This window comes from Sus scrofa, chromosome 15 (genome assembly GCF_054392235.1).
Source record: "Sus scrofa isolate SSC_HxYL_T2T_F1_AM1 chromosome 15, Sscrofa_HxYL_maternal_Yorkshire_Landrace_v2.0, whole genome shotgun sequence".
Taxonomy (NCBI): Eukaryota; Metazoa; Chordata; class Mammalia; order Artiodactyla; family Suidae; genus Sus; species Sus scrofa.
Window position 1 is genome coordinate 131,679,740 of NC_139397.1, and position 24,152 is coordinate 131,703,891.

General features: G+C 37.2%; 1 protein-coding gene and 1 pseudogene across 1 annotated transcript in view; one reads left to right on the top strand and one right to left on the bottom strand.

Moving 5' to 3' along the window:
- ABCA12 (ATP binding cassette subfamily A member 12) overlaps positions 1–24,152 on the bottom strand; it is a 353,621-nt gene that overhangs the window by 55,107 nt on the left and 274,362 nt on the right. Inside the window, exons 23-31 of the mRNA XM_084999025.1 lie at positions 21,482–21,572; positions 19,137–19,316; positions 18,253–18,568; positions 14,613–14,727; positions 5,531–5,860; positions 3,365–3,434; positions 3,142–3,276; positions 2,103–2,258; positions 877–1,063 (exon numbers count right to left, since the gene is read on the bottom strand). Coding sequence (XP_084855151.1) covers positions 877–1,063; positions 2,103–2,258; positions 3,142–3,276; positions 3,365–3,434; positions 5,531–5,860; positions 14,613–14,727; positions 18,253–18,568; positions 19,137–19,316; positions 21,482–21,572 — 1,580 coding nt within the window. The remainder of the gene's footprint in view (positions 1–876; positions 1,064–2,102; positions 2,259–3,141; positions 3,277–3,364; positions 3,435–5,530; positions 5,861–14,612; positions 14,728–18,252; positions 18,569–19,136; positions 19,317–21,481; positions 21,573–24,152) is intronic.
- LOC146396130 (U6 snRNA-associated Sm-like protein LSm6 pseudogene) lies at positions 23,869–24,111 on the top strand (annotated as a pseudogene).

The following is a 24,152-nucleotide window of genomic DNA, read 5'->3' on the forward strand; positions in this document are numbered from 1 at the left end:
GAGCTAACTCCAAACTAAGCCTAGTGGAGCACTGGAGGTGAGTCACAGAAAAAAAATTCAAAAAAATGTTAATTTAAAAACATTTCAATCTTTTCTTCATAAGGATACAGGAAAATGCTAGTTAAACGAAGAGAGAGAAAGAATAGCCCATGTACTACTTATGGCTTCTTTGATCCATATCTGATATCTGGTGCTTCTTTTTCTTTTATTTAAATTTTTTTATTAAAGTATAGTTGATTTACAGTATTGTGCCAATTTATACTCTACAGCAAAGTGACCCAATGCTGGTGATCTTTTTCTTTCTTCTTGAATCAAGACAAGTGTTCCTTGCAACAAAGCAACTGGGGCTAAGTGTGTTTATATCAAGGTTTGTAGACCCAACCTGGTACACGGGCCAGGATATACACGCAAATAAATGAAACAGACTGAGTGTATGAGGCAGTGAAAATTGGTGGGGACCAGAGTCAAACCAGAAAGTAGATGTCTCCTCTGAGTATGGTCACTAATAAGCCCTAAATAATTGTCTCTACTTAAGCCTGTAGATCAAATGTTGCCAGAACATCCTGTTAACTAAGACCTGCTAGGAATATTTATTTTTTTAGATAATGCCCCTATATTTAAATACTGGCACTAAAATTAAAAATTTTAAGATGTACTAGTGGACCAATATTAGGTGGACAAAATAAGCTTATCTGGTGGGTCTGATCTGGCCTTTGAACTCACAGTTTGGGCCCTCTGATTTAGATCCATTCTACAGTATACAAGCTGGGCTCTCTTAATCCATCTGGGGGATATGATAACTTTACTTTTTATGAAAGAGGTGAAGAAATAGTAAGGGTTATGCTTCATGATAGTAAGTGTTGAAAAGTAGCATACATGGTGGTAGTTTTTCCGGCTCCATTGGGCCCCAGCAATGAAGTAATATGTCCTTCATAAAAGTTCAGATTGAGGTTATCAACAGCAATTTTTGAGCCATAGATCTTTGTGACTCCATGCAGGGCAACCCCAACTGTGAGATCTTTAGGTTCAGGCTCAATGTTGGAGGGGAACATGCATTCAGGACCTGGAGAGAAATCAAGGAAAGAATTATGAGCTCACAAGGAAGGAAAATGCATCTAGAGTTATATCTTTCCTTAATTAAAAATTGAAGACTATAAAAATACAAGCCTCAAAGTAAAAAGTAATTCCAGAAACAAATGAGCTATTATAGTCTTCGGTATCTCCTCACTTGCTTAAAAAATGAATGAGAGTACGGAACCACACTTGAAGGTTTATATTGTCCTTTCCTGTCAGAAAAAGTAGTCCCAGAATATAGTATCATAATAATGGATTCTCCTTTATTCAACAGATATCAAATATTCAAAAATGCAGTTTTAAGGCTTGGTCCTCCCATTAGATAGGATGATACCTACTTATGGAACAAATGTCTATAGGGTATGATTTTTACAGTGACAAGGCTCACTTAGATCTATGGTTTATAGAATCAAATTCATTAAGACTCCCTACATCTCCTTCAGGCATCACAAAAGGACCACTTTTAGGGGTCACTTCTACTGTCAGCCAGATCCTTAACCCACTTAACTGGGCCAGAGATTAACCTCTGCTGCCACAGAGACAATGCTGGATCCTTAAACCACTGCATCACAGCAGAAATTCCGGGTCATCTTAACTTTAGAAAGATGACACTGCTCACTCAATGTCAGTAAGACATGAGGCTGACATTTTTTGTTCAGTGTTGTTAATAGGTTATGCTAAATTATTCATACTTGCTACTTGTTACTCCTTATGACTAGTGACAGATGGCTGGAGTGAGGGGTGCAAACTGGGGCCAAGGAACAAAATTTTTCTCTGTGTGAATCTAACTGGACCACAAAGGGATCTGCAATCTTGGCCTAATTAGCACCATATGCTAACCAACTGAGCTAATGAGCCCAGAAAAAGCCACAATTTAATCTCCCTAAGAGTCCAAACACATATGTGTAGATATATTCATCCATGACTAAAAGGATGATCATTTTGCCATTTAGAAAAACATAATTAAAATCACTAGTCATGTAAATTTTATATCACTTCTCTCATAATAATGCATGTTGTTGACCTACTTGTCTTACTGGCAGATGGGTTGGTGTTCTGCATCATGATATTAGTAAACACGAGGCCACTGCTTTTCTCATGCTTCACTTCTGCACATCCTAGTCGCTCCTTCCAATAGGAAGGAAGGATTGGAAAATACCATGGAGCAGCCATACCATATGTACCTGTAACAAAAATGTATTAGGAAAAGTAATTATTAACCGATTGTTAACAGTTAGCATGAGGGGCTAAGTAACAGGGTACCTACTATATAGTGTTCAGGAAGTGCTTTCATTTTTTTTTTTGGATATTATATAAAATTAAAAGGTGATTTCAGTTTCTAAGGTAAAGTAAAAAAAGATAGCCTTTTTTATTCTTTCTTTATAAAACAACTTCATTGGGTATAATTATATACTATAAAATGTACTCGTAAACATAGAGTTAGAAGATTTTTTCGCAAATATATAAAGTTGTATAACCATAACCATAATCCAAACATTTCAATAACTCCAAAAAGTTCTTTCCTGCCCTTTACAGATAATTCCTGCTCTCACCTCCAAGTCACAGGCAATCACTGATCTGCTTTCTGACTCTAGATATTTCTCTTTTAGAAAAATCATCTATAACTGGAGTAGAATAATAATGAATTTTATTCATTTACAGCATCAAAAAGTGCAAATATAAATAAGGCTTAATGGAAAAACTGAACATGATGGAGTTTTCACCACTTGAGACGTAGGAGGGAACTCCACTAGTCTTGTTCCATTAGAATTTGATAAATTCTCCTTACAGTTAGGAGACTTGATTTTTGCCTTATAATATCTTGTTCTCCTTTTTAGAAGACTGGACTCCAGGCTTCTCAATTTACTCCATCCTTTAAAGGAACATCAGAGAAAAAACTCAACATGCATTATCTCATCCTAAAAAAGTTTGGTTAGTTTTGGGATTTAACTATTTCCTTTTGGAGATGATAAACAGCAAATCAAATATTAGAAAATATAGATATTGGCAGATTTGTAATGATGACAACCATAAGAAGCATGTTATCTGTAGGAAGTGTATTCATACCTGGGAAGACATTCCTGACATACCAAGCAATAAGGAAATAAATGAAAGAGTCAGCTAGGATTAGACAGCACAGCCAGCCAAACGAGGTGGTATCATCCTGAACTGGGGAACTGTACATGTTTTCCCACTGAAGACCTAAGAAGAGAACATATACATTTAGTCTTCTGTGAGATGTACTGCAGGTGTGAAAGATAAATTCCGGTTGTAAAGAAAGTGAACCTACCAATGCCCTGCTCCTCATACCGTGCAATGTATTGACTTGCATAACTGAAAGCTGTTGGGGACAGCAGACTCTGTAAAGAAAATCAACCATAATGATAGTTCTTATTGATTTCATACATTTCACCTAAACAGATCTTAACGTACTTAACACTTTGGGCACTTACGTAAATTGACACTAATTCTCCAAGCATATTTAAAAATACAGAGGTCCCTTACCACACACTCTACAACTCTGAAAGAAGAGAAGAGGAAATAGTAGAAAACAAAAGCAGGAAAATTATAACTTGGAAAATATCTATCCAAAATCAAAAATATGTATCTAAACTTATTAAATGGTGCTCAGCAATTTATAAAATCAGTAATTATAGCGTAATGCAATGTTAAGACTAACATATAATGAAATGTTAGGGGGCAAAAGATGTTTTTCTTCATAGATTGACTTCAAGTAATAGAAGCTATTATACATGAAAATATACTAATATGACAATTGATTAAATACTTATATGCAACAAATTAGAATTTTAAACATTGTTTAAACCCAAGGTGGTCAATGTCAGGCTAAAGTTATTTATCATTTTCTTTTTTTTAATTTTAAAAATATTTACTGGCTAGCTATTCCATGTCACATATTGTCCTGGACATTGGCAAAGTGACCAGCTTGTATAGGTTTGTCCAGTTTTGTCACCGAAGTCCTGTGTCCTGGGAATTCGACAGTCCCAGGAAAATTAGGGCAGTTGGTTACCTTAGGCTCTGGGGGTGAACTGTTGAACAAAACTTCCTCCCTTAGGGAGTTGACAGTTGAATAAACCAGAAAATAGAAACAAATACTCAGCAGTTCCATTCCTAGTTATATACCTCAATGATTTGAAGACAGGTCCTCTATCAAATACATGTCTGTATATGCCCATGGCAGTTCTATTCACAATAACTAAGGGGTAGAAACAGCCCAAATGCTCATCATCAGATGAACAGATACTCAAATTCTGGTCTAAGCATACAATGGAATATTATTCAGCCATGAAAGGAATAAAGTAACTGATACATGCTATAAACTGGATGAACTCAGAAAATAATCATGCTAAATAAAAGACAAAAAAAAATGTTCACATAGTGTGTGATGCCATTTTTAGGAAATATTCAGGGTACAGATGGCTACTTCTGAAGCGTGTGTAAGAATCCGAAAGCTGTGATTGTAGGTAGAATATACCCTGCTTCTAAGATGGTTCCTCAGCCACTCCGTTGCAGTGAGAAAGATCTGTCTCAGCCTCCCCCCACCCCCTATTTGGAAGTTGGTCTTTCCAAATATTTCTTAGGGAACATATTCCTAGAGGCTCTTGGGATAAAATGATAAAAATAATCAAGACGGCAGGTTCTCTGAGGAAGCCATTCAGCATCCAGTGACTTGGTGCTGGGGCAGGATGCCATGATAAGGACCAGAGCAACTTAGTTCTGGCCCTTACACAGCTTCCCTTGACAGAGTGGCTCCAGAATCAAAGAAGGTTTAAACACCCCCCGCTCCCGGGACAGTGATGGGCACAAGCTTCCATGTGGAGCTTGAATTCTGTATTTATCACTTTCTATTTCCACAAACAGCAAAGTTTTAATATGGCTCTCAGTCAATGAGGAGCTTTACCCCTGCTTCATGAATTTCAAAGTCACTAATCTTAATGCTTTCATTAAAATTTTTAAATTAATTTAGTTCTTTGTATTAAAAAAGCAGAAAGAAATTCAAAATTGATCACATACTCTCAGCACATCTTTATGCCATTATGTTATATTGTATGTCATAAAAACTATGAGAGTTATTCATATATGAGAATAATGTCCGTAATAGAGGCTTTAAGATATTTAAGGAATTGGGCAGAGATAAGTCAATTCTTGACGATCGTCAAAACATGACATATTACATTTTAACAGTTCTTTTTTCAGGAACTCTCTCCTAATAGCATCACATATTATGGTTTTAGAAACTGTGGGGAAAAGTTTTCTTTTCATAGTCTTACTATGAAGACTATGAAAAGGATGGTAGATAACAGTGTAGGAAGAACCAACTCTTGCATGTTCTGCCATACTATATTTTTAAATTTAGGTAAGTGTGCTTTCAGTTTCAGAGCCTAAACACACATAAAAGATCCATTCTTTTCACACCCTGTGACAGCTGACTCACCATGAATACTTTTATTACATAGTTCAACTCATCCTCAACTGTAACCAGAACAATAAATGGAAAAAAAGCGATGATGTAGATAAGGCTTCCGATCAGAGCTGCAATGTTGGTGCTATTGAAGAAGACACTGATAAGATAGCTCATGGCAATAACTGAGAAGCTGTAGTCCGAAAAATACAGGAACAAGATGAACCCGTTTGTTTTAGGAAGAATATTGCCAAACTTGAGTATAATGATGAGAATGATGATGGTAACCAGTAAGAATCCAACACTCTCTATGAGCCAGGCAAAAAAGTGGCTGCAGGAGTTCACACCCATCATCTTCATGTACTGTAAAAAGGAAAAAGTGTTAGTTGCTTCTTAAGCTAATATACTCTCAGATAACAATTATTTCTGTACCATTTCAAAATGTCCATGAGATGCTTCATATACATGAAACTAGGCATTTTAATGACTTACACAAGTCCAGTAATTGTCCCTGCTTGCATGTGAAATTAATATGACCATGTATTCCAGCCTATCTTAGACTGTATGTTCCCAGAGTGCACCAATATTACGAATGGTTTGGATATCGAGTTTTGTTTTTTTGACAATTTCATTTTATAACTGGTTATCTAAGTGATGTCTCCAGATTAAACTAGTCTAAAATGGATCATCAAAATTTTTGCTATCCCCTGCAGAATTTTACAACATGAATTTGACATTTACGCAGGCATGAATATTTCAAGATGGTGAAAACCTATGGTTTATTTCAAATTCATTGTAGGGACTGAGATAATAAAACCCCATACTTTTTCTTTACTAAACATTAACAAACAATGAAATCAATATCCATATTTCTGAGAGAAAATAGAATAACCTGATTCCTAAGAATTAAAAACATGCAAACTCTGAAGGGAGACTTTATGCTTTTTGGCACAACTTCCCCATCTCACTGACAGTCTAGGTCAGGTCTGTCATCTTTGTTTTCCAAAAAGATGTCCATGCCATGACCTCATGTATCTCAGACAGTCTACACCTCCTTCTCAACTGATATCCCTGGAGGCTAAGGCAATCCACCAAGGTAGAAAAACAGACCAGAATAAAGTGTTTGTGTGTTAACGCAAAAGGATTCTGAAAGACCTGAAGTCCCCAGGACCATGGATGACCTGAATTTGTACCTGGTTTATTTTAACAGCTCTTGATTAATGTTGAGCTTATGAGTCTAATATTCCATTAAAAAAATGAAATGAAAGAAATGTTTCACTAACAGCTTTATAACTCAATGTTGTTTCGCAAAATTAAGGATTTTCAATGCTCTCCCTCTTTAAACCTAACTTGTCCAGGAAAAAAAAATGAGATGTGCCAAATCTTTTGCTCTATAAGCAAAATAGTGAATTTTACTTTCTGCCTTTGCAACCTATCACATTTTCATAACTTTGCTGCTCTGGTTGTTACCATGGAAACAGATATCTGACTGCCAATAGTCTGAGCTGTGGGCCTCAAGCTAATCACTGCTGAGGAAATCCTGTGACTTTTCCTCTTAACTTTGCCCTCTTCCTCACCCTCTTCTCTCCCTACTTCGTCTCTCCTCCCAGATCCTGCTACCCTTTGCAGTGAAGACAACCCGTGTTTCCACAGGAATACAAAAGTGAGTCAGCATGGAGCAAAGATTCACTACGGAAGGTTTTCTCCCATTGCTATGTATCTACCATTAAAAAGAAAATTACATTTTTGTGTGAAAAAGACCTCACAGATCTTATTTTGGCAATTCTTTCCCTGTACCCCACCCCATCTGAGAAATTACTGCGTCATGTAGGATGAATTTATTTCAGAGATACTCATTAGGTCAAACACAGTCAGGGTATATTAGCTCTTTTTATCTGCCTTCCCTGTTATTTGTATTTTGATGTTTTTACTGAGTTTAATGTCTATTTGAATACAATTAAATGGGGAGTTAAAGAGTCCATATAACTACCTAAAGCTGATATTTAACACCTAAGTGCACTGGCCTATACAAAAGATATTTTTTCCCCCAATAGCAATGTTTGTCAGTAGGAGGCAATGTTAACATATTTTACAAAGTGGATATAAAATATCCAGGACACTATTAAGGACATGAAATAAAGCTGACTTCATGTGTATAAAAGTGTTTCCCTCCTTAACAACTGATAGCTTCAGTATAAAACATTTACATATTTAGAAAATTCTCTGTTCATAGCCTTGTTAAAAGACAATTTAGCAAACCCAAAGATGAGGACTGAAGATGTTTATCATTGTAATTTTGAAATTTTCAAGACTCAAGATCAGATTTTTGTTCTTAAGGGTTGGTAAAAGTTGGTTATTGAGCATTTTTTTTTTTTTTTTTTAAATTACAACAGATCATGGTAGGTGCTTCCAAGAGTGTTTACTACTTAACATTCTATCATCAAACTTCAGTGTTAAACTTCAGGATTTTATCCCATAAGAGTGGCTGTTATTCATAAAGAGAAAAAACAATGAGAGCATATAAGTCATCCATAAATTATGTAGTTTCACTGCCAACTTCATGATGATAACCAAGACCAAACTTGCTAATGGGAGGTGGCCCACAGAGACTGTCTGGCTATGCTTTATTGGATGTCATTAGCTCCTCCTCAGAGTGACAGATTCAGATGCCAGCTTTATAATCAAAGAATCACTTTTCTCAAGCCTCCCAAACCTGCTGGAACAATTTATCAATATCTGATAACCTGTAGTTAGGAAAGCCCCTCTGCACAGTGGTCAAAGTTTGCTCCAGTTCTTGGCAGAGAATAAGGAAAAGAAAGAGACTCTGTAAGATTTAGGATAAATGTGCTGCCACAGTCAAGAGAAGCTTATGCACAGGGATTGACATTAATGCTGTTAGGAAAAAAAATCATAAATATGCATATATCTACTTGATAGCAATGTCTTCATTCAATTCAATAAGAATGTCAAACATCAGTTAATAAGAAATAACATTTTCTACCACAATTTCTAAACATTAGATATTTATATGTTTTAGCAAGTATAAAGGATATTGTGACTATCACTTGGAATATTTCTTTTTTTTTGTCTTTTTGCTATTTCTTGGGCCACTCCCGTGGCATACGGAGGTTCCCAAGCTAGAGGTCGAATCGGAGCTGTAGCCGCCAGCCTACGCCAGAGCCACAGCAACGTGGGCTCCAAGCCGCGTTTGTGACCTACACCACAGCTCATGGCAACGCCAGATCATTAACCCACTGAACAAGGGCAGGGACCGAACCCGCAACCTCATGGTTCCTAGTCGGATTCGTTAACCACTGCGCCACGACGGGAACTCCACTTGGAATATTTCAAATTCTCACTTGGTAGGATGCATGATGTATATCAAGAAGACATAAAAAATTGTCTAGAGTGGGAGTTCCCATTGTGGTGCAGCAGAAATGAATCTGAATAGGATCCATGAAGATGCAGGTTTGATTGCTGGCCTCGCTCAGTGGGTTAAGGATCTTGCATTGCCATGAGCTGCGGTTTAGGTCGCAGACTTGGCTCGAGATCTGGCTTTGCTGTGGCTGTGGTGTAGGCCAGCAGCTAAAGCTCCGATTCGACCCCTAGCCTGGGAACCTCCGTATGTTGCAGATACAGCCCTAAGAAAGCAAAAAAAGCAACACAAAACAAAAATTATCTAGAGTGAAGCACTGGAGGACTATAAACTCTTGCATAATTCTTGGCAACCTCTCTGCAGTCCACAGATATTTTAGGTTACTTGTCTGGACCAAGAGAGAACAACTCCAAAATTTTGTCTCCAACTGAATATAAGTACTGAAATTCCCATAAATGACTTACACTAGAGCAAATACATGAAACTAACCACAAAACCAAGAAAGTAATGTGAAAAATACTCTTCTGTGTGATATAAAATCAGCTTTTGTTTTAGCATTTTAATTTTGGAGGCTTTTTTTTTTAGGGCCATACCCACAGTATATATGGAGTTGCCAGGCTAGGGATCGAATAGGAGCTGCAGCTACTGGCCTATACCACAGCCACATCAATGCAGAATCAGAGCCACATCTGTGACCTACACCACAGCTCATGGCAATGCCAGATCCCCAACCCACTGAGTGCGGCTAGGGATCAAACTCACATCCTCATGGATACCAGCTGGGTTGGTTTCCACTGAGCCACAATGGGAACTCCAGTATTTTAATCTTAAAAAGTCAGGAATGCAGCACAAAACTCAACTGAAAGGCATTTTGAAATAGTTTTTTTTTTTTTAACTACAGGCTTAATTTCATCAATAAATTTACTGAGCATTAATATATTTGTGCTAAATTTCTTTAACAAGTTAAGGGTATTCACTAAAATCATACCATAACAAGGTCAGAGATGAATGGCTTCACTGAGTTAGCAACTGTCCTGGTTTTCCTGACTAGATGTGAGAACAATTACAAAAGAAAAAATTGTTTGTTTTTTTACTTTTTTAATTCAATTGGAACCAGAAGGAACTAGACAATGGGCAGATTTAGGTCTTAGTGAATATTAAAAAGACAGTATTAAAGCGTAATCTTGAGTCATGGATAGCCTAAGAGATTTTCCACTGTCATCTTCAAACGTCGTTAGGAATCTATGCTACTAAATGGTGAGAGGGAAGGTAGCTATGACAAGGAAAGGATTGGTTGGAAGTCAAGACACTTAGATTCTTCACCCAGATCTATCATTAACTAGTTCATACTTTTCAGCAAGTCGCTTCTCACTCTTTGGGCTCACCTTTCATTTTAAAAAAGAAGTTAGTTTAGAACTATAGGTAGTAGAAGGAGCCTAAACAGGGACATTAGAAATACTCTACTCATTCCATACCTGATACCATCAATACACCTCACAAATATACCATATTCTTTTAAATTTAGGACACTACTAATTTTAAGATATGTTATTTTACATGCCAGCAAGAAAGAAAAATCGCTGCCAAATAAATGATACACTATCAAATACATCTCAATTTCAGAGGCTTTAAAATGTGAAAAAAATCATTATCTTAGAATTGATAAAAAATGAGTAACTGAAAGCCTCTTCTGTTCTAGCAGTGTGAAAGTACATTCTGGAAATACAGTGCTGAATGAAGTCTAGATGATAAGACTCAGAGAATTTAAGGGTTTGGGCCCAAGTGAATATGAACTGCAAGACTCAAAGCCTGATTTTCTGATTCCAAGTCTGATGATTTTCCACTATATGAACTTGACCCCTAAGATAGGTGGTTAATTTGTTTGTTTGTTTGTTTTTTAGGGCTGCACCCACAGCAAATGGAAGTTCCCAGGCTAGGGGTCAAATCAGAGCTACAGCTGCCAGCCCACCTGCAGCCACAGCAACACGGGATCTGAGCCATGTCTGTGACCTACATCATAGCTCACAGCAGCGCCAACCCTTAACCCACTTATTGGGGCCAGGGACTGAACCTGCATCCTCATGGATACTAGTCAAGTTTGTTACCATGAAATCACAACAGGAACTCCTAGGTGGTTAAATTTTTTAAGTAGATGCCTGCAAGATGACGACACAGAGTTATCAAATAGAAACTGGTTTACCACTAAAAATGTCTTTCACATTTCTCCAAGGGAGACATACAGATGGCCATGAAAAGATGCTCGTCATTGCTAATTATCAGAGAAAAGCACATCAAAACTACAATGAGGTACAACCTCATGCTAGAGAGAATGGCCATCACTAAAAAGTCTACAAACAGGAGTTCCCATCGTGGCTCAGTGGAAATGAATCCAACTAGTATCCATGAGGATTTGGGTTCAGTCCCTGGCCTTACTCAGTGGGTTGGGCATCCAGCATTGCTGTGAGCTGTGCTGTAGGTCACAGAAGTGGCTCAGATCCTGCGTGACTATGGCTGTGATGTGGCCAGCAGCTGTAGCTCCAATTTGACCTCTAGCCTGGGAACTTCCATATGCTGCAGGTGTGGCCCTAAAAAGCAAAAAAAAAAAAAAAAAAAAAAAAAGTCTACAAACAATAAATGTTGGAGAGAGTGTGGAGAAAAGGGATCCCTCTTGCACTGTTGGTGGGAATGTGGATTGGTATAGCTACTATGGAAAACAGTGTGGAGGTTCCTCAACAAACTGTAAGTTTTTTGCCATATGATCTAGCAATTCCACTCCTGGGCATATACCCAGACAAAACTGTAACTGGAAAAGATACATGCACCCCTATGTTCATAGCAACACTATTTACAACAGCCAAGACATGGAAACAATCTAAATGTCCATTGATATATGAATGGATAAAGCAAACGTGGTATATATACAAATGCAATATTACTCAGCCATAAGAAGGAATAAAATAACGCCATTAGCAGCAACATGGATGTACCTAGAGATTATCATACTAAGTGAAGTAAAGTAGAAAGAGAAAGACAAATAGCATATGATGTCACTTATATGAGGGATCTAAAATATGACACGAACCCATCTGTGATGCAGAAACAGACTTATAGACGTAGAGAACAGACATAAGGCTGCCAGGGGAGGAGCAGAGGAGGAAAGCATTGAGTTTGGGATAAGCAAAGGCAAACTAGTATATACAGGATGGTAAACAACAAGGTCCTACTGTTAACAATGAGATCCTGCTGTGTGGCACTGGGAACTATGTCTAGTCACTTATGACGGAACATGATAATGTGAGAAAATAGAATGTGTACATATATGTGTAACTGGGTCACCATGCTGTACAGTAGAAAAAAAATTGTATTGGGGGAATAACAATAAAAAAACATCCTGTGACAAACCATGATGGAAAAGAATTTGAAAAAGAATATATATATATACACACATATATATATATATATAAATATAAACAACTAAATCACTTTGCTGAACAATAGAAAGTAACACAACCCTCTAAATCAGCTATACTTTAATAAAAATTTAAAAAATGTCTTTCATGTCTTCTACTGAGAAACCTCTTTATTGTGCTTTGATATTTTTTGGTGACATCAATAGATGCATTCAGAGAGTATTATTTTCAAATCAAATAATACAGTGTGTGTGAATTTATACATATGCATACATATGTATTATATATACATAATAGACATGTCGCACACACATATACAAATTACTTATATTTACTATTCATTTCTAATACTTTTAAGGTAGATATTTATTTTTATGTAGAAAAGAAAGTTTCTCTTTAATTTATAAAGATTCACTTCTGAGTACCAGGAACCTGAAAGAGAAATATAAGGTAGGAGCTTGCAACCAAGGTTATGGTCTGGGGCATGGATTCTGGTTTCTAGATTGGGATTAAGAAAACATTGTGCACAGAACAGAATACCACAGGGTATAAACCAGATGATCAGACTTTAACCAAATTATAACTGAAATATAAAAATGCAGCCGAGGATCATTTAGAATTCAAATAGGGGAGTTCCCGTCGTGGCGCAGTGGTTAACGAATCCGACTAGGAACCATGAGGTTGCGGGTTCGATCCCTGCCCTTGCTCAGTGGGTTAACGATCCGGCATTGCGGTGAGCTGTGGTGTAGGTTGCAGACGCGGCTCGGATCCCGCGTTGCTGTGGCTCTGGCGTAGGCCGGTGGCTACAGCTCCGATTCAGCCCCTAGCCTGGGAACCTCCATATGCCGCGGGAGCGGCCCAAGAAATAGCAACAACAATAACAAAAAAAGACAAAAAAAAAAAAAAAAAAAAAAAAAAAAAAAAAAAAAAACTAAAAAAAGAATTCAAATAGGAAAGGTAAGAAGTGTAGGTTTTAACTCTAGGACAACCCTGGAAGCCTGGTGTTGGGCTAACAAAAACATGAAGCAGTAATTTGTACCTTGTAAGGAGAAATAATCAATTGCCTAAAAGCACTGGCAAAGTAAGCTGAAAAGTACAAGTGGGCTAACAGGTTACGCTAACCTCATTATTTCAGATTGTCAGCCAGGCCTTGCAATAATTATTGTGCCCCAGTTTTGAAATGTTTCCGCTATCTTTTCACTTCTTGAATGAGTGTAAAAATGGGTTCATTACAGGATGAACAGATAAAATAATTTCTACTCTAATACAATTTGAAAATCACACAGTGGTCCTTCATAAATTCTAAAGAGAAGTAAGATATTTTGTATTTGGGGATAATGATAAAGAGTGTGCTCAAGAAGAGATCACACTTTACATCCAGGTCTTATACTCCAACTTTGTATCATTAACTTAATCAGTAGCATAACATGAAATTCTTAGTCTATAAGTCACAAGTCAGTGGGAGATGATTGAAGGAGACAAGATATGCCAGAAAGAGGATTTGCTATGGTGATTTTATGGGCACGTCTGATTATAAATAGAACCTTCTAACGTTGCTAAACCACCACCACCACCACCACCACCACCAACAACAACAACAAAGAAAAGAAAAGAAAGAAAGAATGTGCTTCTTGAGAGCTGAAACAAGCCATATGTCTTGTCTATGTCCCAGTCCATATCTATATGTGTATCTGTATCTTCATTTAGACTCATTTAGTTACTATGCCAACAACTTTTTCTGCCTTGATAATTATTGTTAATGTTTAATTTCCTCTGTTAAATCCTAAGTCCTATAGGTAACTTCTTCGGCAAACATTACTCTTAGGATCATAAATTGTACTCAGATTTTGTTTTTCAGAAGCCCTTGTAAAATAACTTCTATGTATTTTTTTTTCCTTTTTTTTTTTTTTCTTTTTAATGGCTGCATTCGCAGCATATGGAAGTTCCCAGGCCAGGGACCGAATCTGAGCCACAGCTGTGGGACCTACACCACATCTGTGTCAACGGCAATGCAGGATCTTTTAACCCACTGTGCTGGGCCAGAGATCAAATCTTCACCTTTGTAGGGATCTGAGCCACTGTAGTCAGATTCTTAACTCACTGTGCCATAGCGGGAACTCCCTATGGAATTTTTTGAGAAAACAAAATATTGCCATACCAGCCACATTAATGATTCTTAAAGATACTTAAAATATTCTTAAATATTTTTCCACTGAATTCACAAGGTATGGATCAAGCTTTCTGAGTCTACAGAGGTGTGATTAAAATCATAGTAATTAACTGCATACAGATAGAACTTATTTATAATAAGAAGATATTTGCAACATACCTCATGAAGCCGAAGGTCTTTCTCATAAACAAGTTTTTTTACAAATGCAGCTATAAATACAACCCAGGCAACCATGAGCACGATTGGAAGAGAATAAGAGACACTGGTTAGGAAGCTGTAGGAAAAAACAAAAACAAAAACAAAAAAAACAAAAATCCAGTGACCAAAATGAATGCCACACTTGCAGATTGTAACATATAAAGAACACACTTCTTCTTATTTTGAAATTATACACCTGTTTTGAAATTGAGAATAATTATTAATATGACTTCTTTATGAAATATGAAGCTGACTTAACAGTAAGTGCATTATTTCCTTGCTGTAATGCTGCAAGAGTAAAACAACAGTTCTGGATTGTTAGATAAAATTGCCAAATTGTTTAAAGGGTGTTTGAGCATGTCCTGTTCAGGAAAATAATTATTATATGATATAACTGCAAAGCTCTAAACTCTCTGTCTAAACTAAATTCTTATCTAAAAGGCAGATTTAAAACTAGTAGATGATTGGTTTATCTCGCTAAAAGATATCTTCTCAAATTACTGTATTTATCTGCTCTTTGGAAGTTCATAGTTATTATTAAATCAAATTTCTCAAAATGAAATAAAATAAAACTCAAAATCATTTGATTTAAAATGAAGACAAAGAACATTTTGCTTTTTTTTTTTTTTTTTTTTTTTTTTTAGGGCTGCACCCATGGCATGTGGAGGTTCTCAGGCTAGGGGTTGAATCAAAGCTGTAGCCGCCGGCCTACACCACAGCCACAGCAACACCAGATCCGAGCCGTGTCTGTGAACTACACCACAGCTCTTGGCAATGCTGGATCCTTGACCCACTGAGCGAGGCTAAGGATCGAACCCAAAACCTCATAGTTACTAGTCAGATTTGTTCCCACTGCGCCGCAACGGGAACTCCAAAAGAACATTTTGGATTCTTTTTTTTTTTTTTTTTGCTATTTCTTTGGGCTGCTCCCACGGCATATGGAGGTTCCCAGGCTAGGGGTCGAATCGGAGCTGTAACCACTGGCCTACGCCAGAGCCACAGCAACGCTGGATCCAAGCCACCTCTGCAACCTACACCACAGCTCATGGCAACGCTGGATCGTTTAACCCACTGAGCAAGGGCAGGGACTGAACCCGCAACCTCATGGTTCCTAGTCGGATTCGTTAACCACTGTGCCACGACGGGAACTCCTGGATTCTTGAAAACAATGCTCCAGGAGATGTTTTGTAAACAGTATAGAAATGCTTTTTCTGGCAATGTGCTAGAGAGACATTGAAATACTTCATTGGGCCCCAAATATATTCCTGAGTGGCTGGCCCACGACACCTGAGTCATCAGAATCACTTGAAGGGTTATTGAAACAGATTTCTGGGCCCCACCCATAAGCTTCTGATTAAGTATATCTGAGGTGGGGTGGGTAATTTGCATTTTAAACAATTTCCCAGGTGATGCTCATGCTACTGGTCCACAGACCATACCCTGAGAACCGTAATTCTGACATTAGCCACCCTCTATGGGCTAAGGCAAAGGAGTAGTTTTCAATGAGAAAAACTCTAAATTGATCTGTTTTACATAGAAGGTTCTACTGAAGCTTTCACTTGCAGAAATGTCCCAAAGCTATTTTCTTTTTAATATATAAGGTCAAGGAATTACTTTCAAGTTCCCATGGAAAATGCAAGTATTAATGGACCATGACATCACTATCATTCATTTTCACTTTAGATATGAAGGATTCTTTGGGGTGGGGGAGGAGTGAGGGTTGGTGCCACATCCAATATTTTTGGTTCTTGGGAAACTGTCTGGCATGGGGAAAGCACTTAAAGAGTATTCGTTGAATGAATTTTATCTTGGTTCTTGTCCAGCCTTGGTGCTGTTTCTGGCTCTAGAATTAGGCAAAGGACTTCATTCATTAATAACAAATCCCTGCTAATGTTTCTTCCAAGGAACTGTATATCTTAGGATTGGTATAGTATGAAAGAGAAAATTCTGGTATTGTAATTGAAGGACAAGTGCAGTATCAACAATTCAACTTTGGGCAATTTACTTTACCTTTCTGGGATTTCCTTTTTTTCATCTGGAAAATGTGGCTGATAATATCTGCTGCCCCCCCCCCCTTTTTTTTGCTTTTTAGGGCCACACCCATGGCACATGGCGCTTCCCAGGCTTAGGGTCCAATCTGAGCTACAACTGCTGGCTGGCCTACACCACAGCCATAGGAACATTAGATCCGAGCCACGTCTGTGACCTACACCACAGCTCAAGGCAATGCTGGATCCTTAACCAACTGAGTGAGTCCAGGGATCGAACCCACAACCTTATGGTTCCTAGTCAGATTTGTTTCCACTGTGCCATGACGGGAACTCCCAATATCTGCTCCCTTGTTATCAGGTTGTTTGGTGGGACAAATGAAATAATATATGTGAAAGCACTCTATGCAACAAAGAGTTTATATGTGTACATAAGGCATTATGTTCTTACTCTGATGAAGAATGCAGAGCATGGTTACTTTACTCTTCAAAAAAACATGCAGGTGCCTACCATTCTAGACACTAAAATTTATAAGGGGAAAAAGTGAGCAGGAAAATAGATGAGAATTTTCATTTAATTGAAACCACAGGTCTTTACTATTCACACAAGGTGTTGCAGTTCACACATGGTTTAGGCAGCAAGGTCCTGACTGACTTCCACAATGAGCCGCTAACCTTGACAACCTGCCGACAGAATTCTCTTCTGTCTCCCTGCATCACTGTGGCACAAAGGGCTACATAACGTCATCTCAGCTATAGCTCTTGAAGCAGCCAAAGGAAACAGAAGCATTGATAGAAACAGAAAAAAAAAAAAATCCAGACCCATCTGAATTGTATATAAACTGCAATACCTGGGCTGAATAACAAGTACAATGCATTTAAAGTAATAGTCAGCCTCAAGCTTTTGTGTAGGAGAATGGGCTTGAAAAACTTAATCCCCCAACCTTATTTTCTCACTGTGGTCAGAGTGAAGGAGATATCAGTGTTACCTGACTGGCAAACTTCTTGAACATTTAGATTCAATTGTCCAAAGCATGATCTTTACATTTGTTGTTTATTTAGCAAAAATATTTTAGAGAAATTCCTACCAAGTGGACTGAGAATACATAAGATAGTTTTAGATAGCACAAGATTTATCTTAGAAGGTTGATCAATAATGTGACTTATTAAATTATTTTCCTTAAAACTAATCTTGTACTCACAGATTTTTAGTGAAATCTGAGAGCTGCAAGTGGTTTTAAGATTGTTTTGTTTAACGCACTCATTCGACTAGAGAAAAGTGAAACCAGTTTAGAATGGGTTAACACCAAAATCATGCAGCAATGCACTCAGGTCTAGAGTCCAACTCTCTAATTTTGGGGCAAAAGCCCTTGGAAGACTAAGGGCTATGACAAAGAAAACATGGATCATTTTGTAAGAACTTTACCATCATCTCAGTAACAAAGAGCAGCTCTTGTGAGCTGTGCCATATACTGTGGACTTTTTCTTAGAAACAAGCATTTGACAAAGGTTGGGTGAACATTATCTCTTTCAACGATACATGTGAATGAATGAAAGAAGTGAATTAAAAAAGTGGTCGAATATTTTCAAGGGCTGGAAGTGCAGGGACTTACTTGTCTTTCATGTAGCAGGGATAGGGAATTGCTTGGACCTGGACTGCTATTTCCTGGGAGTTCCTGCCAGTCTGCAATTCAATGATTGCTCTTTCAATACTATCCTGCAAGTAAACAAAAGCCCTGCCATAGATCTGGTTGTGTGACGGAGAATTGTGCGGCCCTGGAGCCCAAATCTTGGTTCTTATGCTTCTTGTGGTCTGTGAGGTCTTAAGACTCATGCGGATGGTATATTTCACAACAGGAGGAAGAGAGATAGTTCCAGAGTCATAGCTTCTGTGCCCGCTGCTATTAGAAGGAAGCTTAAAAATAACACCTAAAAATAAAATGGCAAAAACATCAGAAAGGTTATTTTATGGTTGACATTATTCATTGTTTGGAAGGTATATATAGGGGATGGTCAAACAGGCAAATGAGTTAGTAATGTGACAGTTAAGTTCAGAAAAGATGGCTAATTGAAAGTGACAACATCAGAGGTTCAAAACAGGAATTTGAGAATACAATCATAAACTAAGTGGCCAGATTAAATATATCACTCTTAAGCCACTTACTGAAATTAAATACACATACACACACACACACACACACCTTAAAATAAATAATCTGACTGATTAGGAGGATGGACTTAGCTTCACCCTGTGACTGTGTAATCCTTTTTGGTTTTAATTTTAACCACACCAACATAATTATACATATTGAAGGCTCCTCAAACAATATGGTTGGTTGACTACATGAAAGGTTCTCATTTATAAGGACATCAGAGGGGACAGTACCTTCTGCCTCACCCTGACTACTTTTCTGAGTTCTGGATGAAAGAAGTGAGAAAAGAATTTGGCCAATTTTAGTACAAAGAGAAGCTCAAATTCTAGTAGAATAACACTTACTTCCAAAGAGTTCATTGCGTTTGTAGAGTCTTTTAGCCTCTCTTTCCATCTCATCTATGCTTTCGGCTGCCTGCATACGGTCATATAATACACAGGAGGAAATATTTACTGTCAGGGAAGACAGTGTGTTAAGATGATCAATGAGGTCAATGCTGTTCTCTAATTTCAGCCTTAGAATATCTAAAGAAGGAAAATAAACAGAGAGAAAGCATATTATAATGTATTATAATGTTTCTAGTAATAATGGGACAAAATACTGATTTTTTTTGGTAAGTATTAAAACTTAAACTAGATTATAAATAATAGGAACTTGTAGAATTTACTCAAAAAATCCAGGATTCTTTTTCTGGGAAAATGTAGCCAGTTGTGCAAATGTTCATTAAGGAGAATGTTGAACTAGTAACAGACACAGTAAACTCAAGTACAAAGAATGACATAAGTTAATCCAAAAGTATATTCTGCTACAATTTAATTAACCAATGACTAAAAGTGAATAATTAAAAAAATCTATCTGCATTAATTAGGAAGAAAACTATAGAGATGAAAGATTTGAATAAACAAAAATTTGCTTGTTTTGTTCAGGAAATGTGCATGTAAGAATTTAAGCAAGGAAATCCATGCAAAGTGTGTAGAAACACATAAACAACATCACTCAATAAGTTGTGGTATAGGCTCATTTCTCAGGAGACTATGACAATCTATGAGACATAGTTACAATTTTCTAATATTGTTTGATTTAAAACTTGATGTGAGTTATCTCTATTGATACCTATAGTAAGCTGAACAAAATGATCATGATTTTATTTCAGGTAATTACTCTGGAAGAAAAAGAATTTAATTGCTCTTCAACTTCATGATTCCTTATGAGGAAATCAACTGAGACAAAGGGTAAATATAAAATTGTAAGTTAATAAATCACTTGGCCGATTAAATATTCACTGATTTGATCATCGTGAATACTGAGAAGACAGTGAATATCATAAATCTTTCTTCACAGAACCCAAACTTCTCTCTACCACTGTCCGGTAGAAGACGAAACTTCTCACAGAGGGAAACTTCTGAAATGAACCTCTCATTAGAATATAAAGTGAAATATTTTGCTGGATATACACGTTGGTGGGGGAGGGGTAAAGCTGTGGTTGAACAGTGGCCTCCAGTGGCCGCTGGAAATCAACGCAACTGTAAAGGATTCTTCAGAAGGGCTGGTAGACAGAATCAAAGAGCTCTGAAGTCAGTGCCTCCCAAATTCCAACTACACGACCTTTTTGATACTAAGTTAAATATACAGTTATACAAATAGCAAGTCTCACTGCTAGAGTCATTTTGACTTTATTTTAATTTTAAAACTTATCTACTATATCTACAGTTAAGAATGAAAAAAATTATATAAGACCTTTGTAGTTTATCCCCGATATTTTGATCAAATGCTTTCTTACCCAAATGATACTTTTAGAGAATAAATCACTAGTATTTTTCTTTAGTCAAATTGGGTTAACGATCATAAAGTACAGACAATTATACACCATGTAAGTGTAGGCATAATTCCTCCGCACTGGTTTACAACCTAAATCACTTAAGTCCCAGTAGCGCTGGGAAGGAGGAGGGGCATTTGCTCAACTGCTGCCAAATTCTGATGCTCTCAATCTCTTCCTCATATCCATGGTTGCATAGCAACAGGGAGTCAGACACAGACTGAATTAAATATCTTGCATCTCTTAGGTTGAAGGTGGGGATGTGGCAGAGGGAATGCATAAGTTCAGACAGCCTTCTTTGATCCTCTTCAGCCTGTTCCTTTTAAATGATCATGAGAGGAGGAGTCGACCTTGAATACTGATTTAGGTTTTTTTTTTTTTTTGAGTCTCTGTATTGTCTTTGTTTTGCTTTTGCTAACTCTATAACCTCTTCTGGTTACATTCTGAGGTAGTCAAAGTGATACAGAGGCCAGTGGAGATAAAATTATAAATGTAGCCAGGAATAAACCATTTTATCTTCTTATGTCTTTATAGACTTGCTTTTTTCATCAAGTTACCCCCCCCCAAAAAAAAGGTGACCTCTTCTAGCCACCTACTTGTGATTGAAGGACAAGCTGCATTTATACAGAATATGTTGCATTTATAATTACTGAAACTAATTATGGACACTGGGTATCCAAATATTCATTACTATCTGTAACTGTACAATTAACTAGGAAGAAGGTGGATGGATATATCAGAATTTTACTTTCCTCAGAATAGCTAGAGAGAAACCAAATACAGAAAAAAAAAAAAAGAAGATCTTATATGGGACAATGTTTTTCACATTTCTGACATGACTAGTGAATAACAGTTTTGTCAATCTGGACTCACCAAGTTCATCTATCTGTTTCAATAGTTCAACAGCATCAAGTCCGACAGAGAATTTGATGAAAACTTGCACAAAGGGGTTCCTTAGAGTATTCTAACGAATAATAATAAGAAGTCAGTTTTAGTACAAGAAGAAAACATGTTTAATCATTTGTCTCTCTAATGACACCCACAGTGAAATGAGGTACCACTATTAGGCAGTAAACAATGCATCATCATGCAAAGGCTCCCACACACATCTTTGAGAAAGAAAGAGGGGTGTGGCTGGTAATCACTTGAAAGGCTGGGTTTTTGCTTCTCTAAAGACACAAACTGGTCACTGTGCTAAATTGGCCAATATGACCATAATTAACAATATTAGGAAATCATATTCAATTTAACAATCCTTTTTCTCTACAGCTATAATATCATTTATTTTTCACACAGGTTATGCACAATTTTGATGGTTCATAATTGAATTTTGTTCAATTGAAACAAAAGTAACTTTTTTGTTACTCAATGGATGTATTACATTTATAGTTGTACAATGATCATCACAATCCAATTTTATAGGATTTCTATCCCACAATCCCAGTGCATCCCCCCACCCCTCAAACTGTCTCCTTTGGAAACCATAAGTTTTTCAAAGTCTGTGAATCAGTATCTGTTCTGCAAAGAAGTTCATTCTGTCCTTTTTTCAGATTCCACATGTCAGTGAAAGCATTTGATGTTGGTGTCTCATTGTATGGCTGACTTCACTTAGCATGATAATTTCTAGGTCCATCCATGTTGCTAAAAATGCAGGTATTTCGTTCCTTTTAATGGCTGAGTGGATCAAGAAGATATGGTAATATATACAATGGAATAATACTCAACCACTAAAAATAACTTTAAAAAACAGTGATGTCTAGGGAGTTCTCTTGTGGCACAGTGGGTTAAGGATCCATTGTTGTCTCTGCAGTGGCTTGGGTCACTCAGGTGGTGTGGGTTTGATCCCTGGCCTGGGAACTTCCACATGCTGCCAGTGCAGCAAAAAAAAAAAAAAAAAAAAAAAAAAAGCAAACACCACAAAACGACAACAAAAACCAAACTGATGTCTATGTGGAATTTGACGTGACAAAACTGATTTATATTCTAATCCTACCACTTCCCAGCTGTGAGTCTTTCAGCAAGCACTCAGCCTTTTCCAGCTTCAGGTTACTTTCCTGCAAAGTAGTATCTAATCAGAATAGTTAAATGTAAATTATTAAGGTATTATTTTACACTGTACTAAGTGCAGCTATGTGAACATGGAAAAATAAACTAATGATTAAACTTCAAATTATTCTATATACATGAAAAGACTGATAAGAAAAAAAAAACAGATGCTTTAATATAAAGGATTATGTAGCTAACTTCCAAATTAGGAGACGAAAATTCTATCACTACAGTTGTTCTACTAGGTAATTCTTATTGAGATCTTACTATGTGCTGGGAACTGTCTAATTGAATTTACCTTGATTTTCTCACTGAGTTTTTAATAATACCTAGAGGTAAGTACTATTATTATCCCCAGTTAACAGATGACAAAGCTAGGGTCCAAAAAGCTATGTAAGTTCCCTAGCTGGTGGCTACAGCTTTGATTGGGCTACAGCATATGGAGGATCCCAGGCTACTGGGAACCTCCATATGCTGTAGGTGTGGCCCTAAGAAAATAAATAAATGAATAAAAATAAAAAATAAAGAAAGAATAGTTGAGTAGAACTTATTATTCTTTCCGTCTTATCAATATCTTGTTATGTTATCATGGAGATAAATGATTAAGAATATTATGTATTAACAGAGTATGTATAAAATAGATTTAATTGGCTAAATCTATAGCTGCTGAGGCATCTTAGAGTAGTTGGTAGCATGAAGACAGATGGCTATCACATAGCTACACACCATGATAACCCAAGGTCTTTAACGTCTAACTATTTACTAGGAATTAATTTGTGCATTGTGGAAAACCTAAATCAGAGCATTACTAATAAGCAAGGCACTGTGCGAACTGCAATTCAGAGGTGACGCATCAAACTCTACTTCCATTCTTCCATCTCTCGTTACAATCAATCCTGTCTATGATATACAATACTATTTTCGAATGCTTCCACACAGATGATCTTCACAAGTTTGCGCAGTGGTTATCATTTTAGAGATCCATAAACTGTAGCAAGTATTCTAAGTCACTTGTTTAAGAGCTCACAATGGCAGGGAGGTTGGGATTGTGGGGTTCCTGGAGTGGGGGTTCTGATCCTGGCTGAGAGGTGAGGAACCTGGCTCCTGGTGAGGTGAAATGATGAGTTATCCAAGGCACAAAGCTACTTAAGTGGCAGAGCTGGGATTAGCATTCAGGTTTCCTAACTCCCAAATTTCTGATCAGGATTGTTAAAATGAGTATGAAGAAGCAAACACCCAGTGACTTCCTCAAGAAAATCACTGGACAACCAGTAGTGGTAAAATTAAATTCTGGAATGGATTACTGACGGACCCTGGTTTTCCTGGATGGCTACATGAATGTTGCCTTGGAACAGATGGAGGAGTATGTAAACGGAGAACTGAAGAATAAGTATGGGGGTGCATTTATCCGAGGGAACAATGTGTTGTGCATAAGTACACAGAAGAGGAGCATGTGAAGACACTATGGGTACAATACTTTCCACATTCAGATATAATT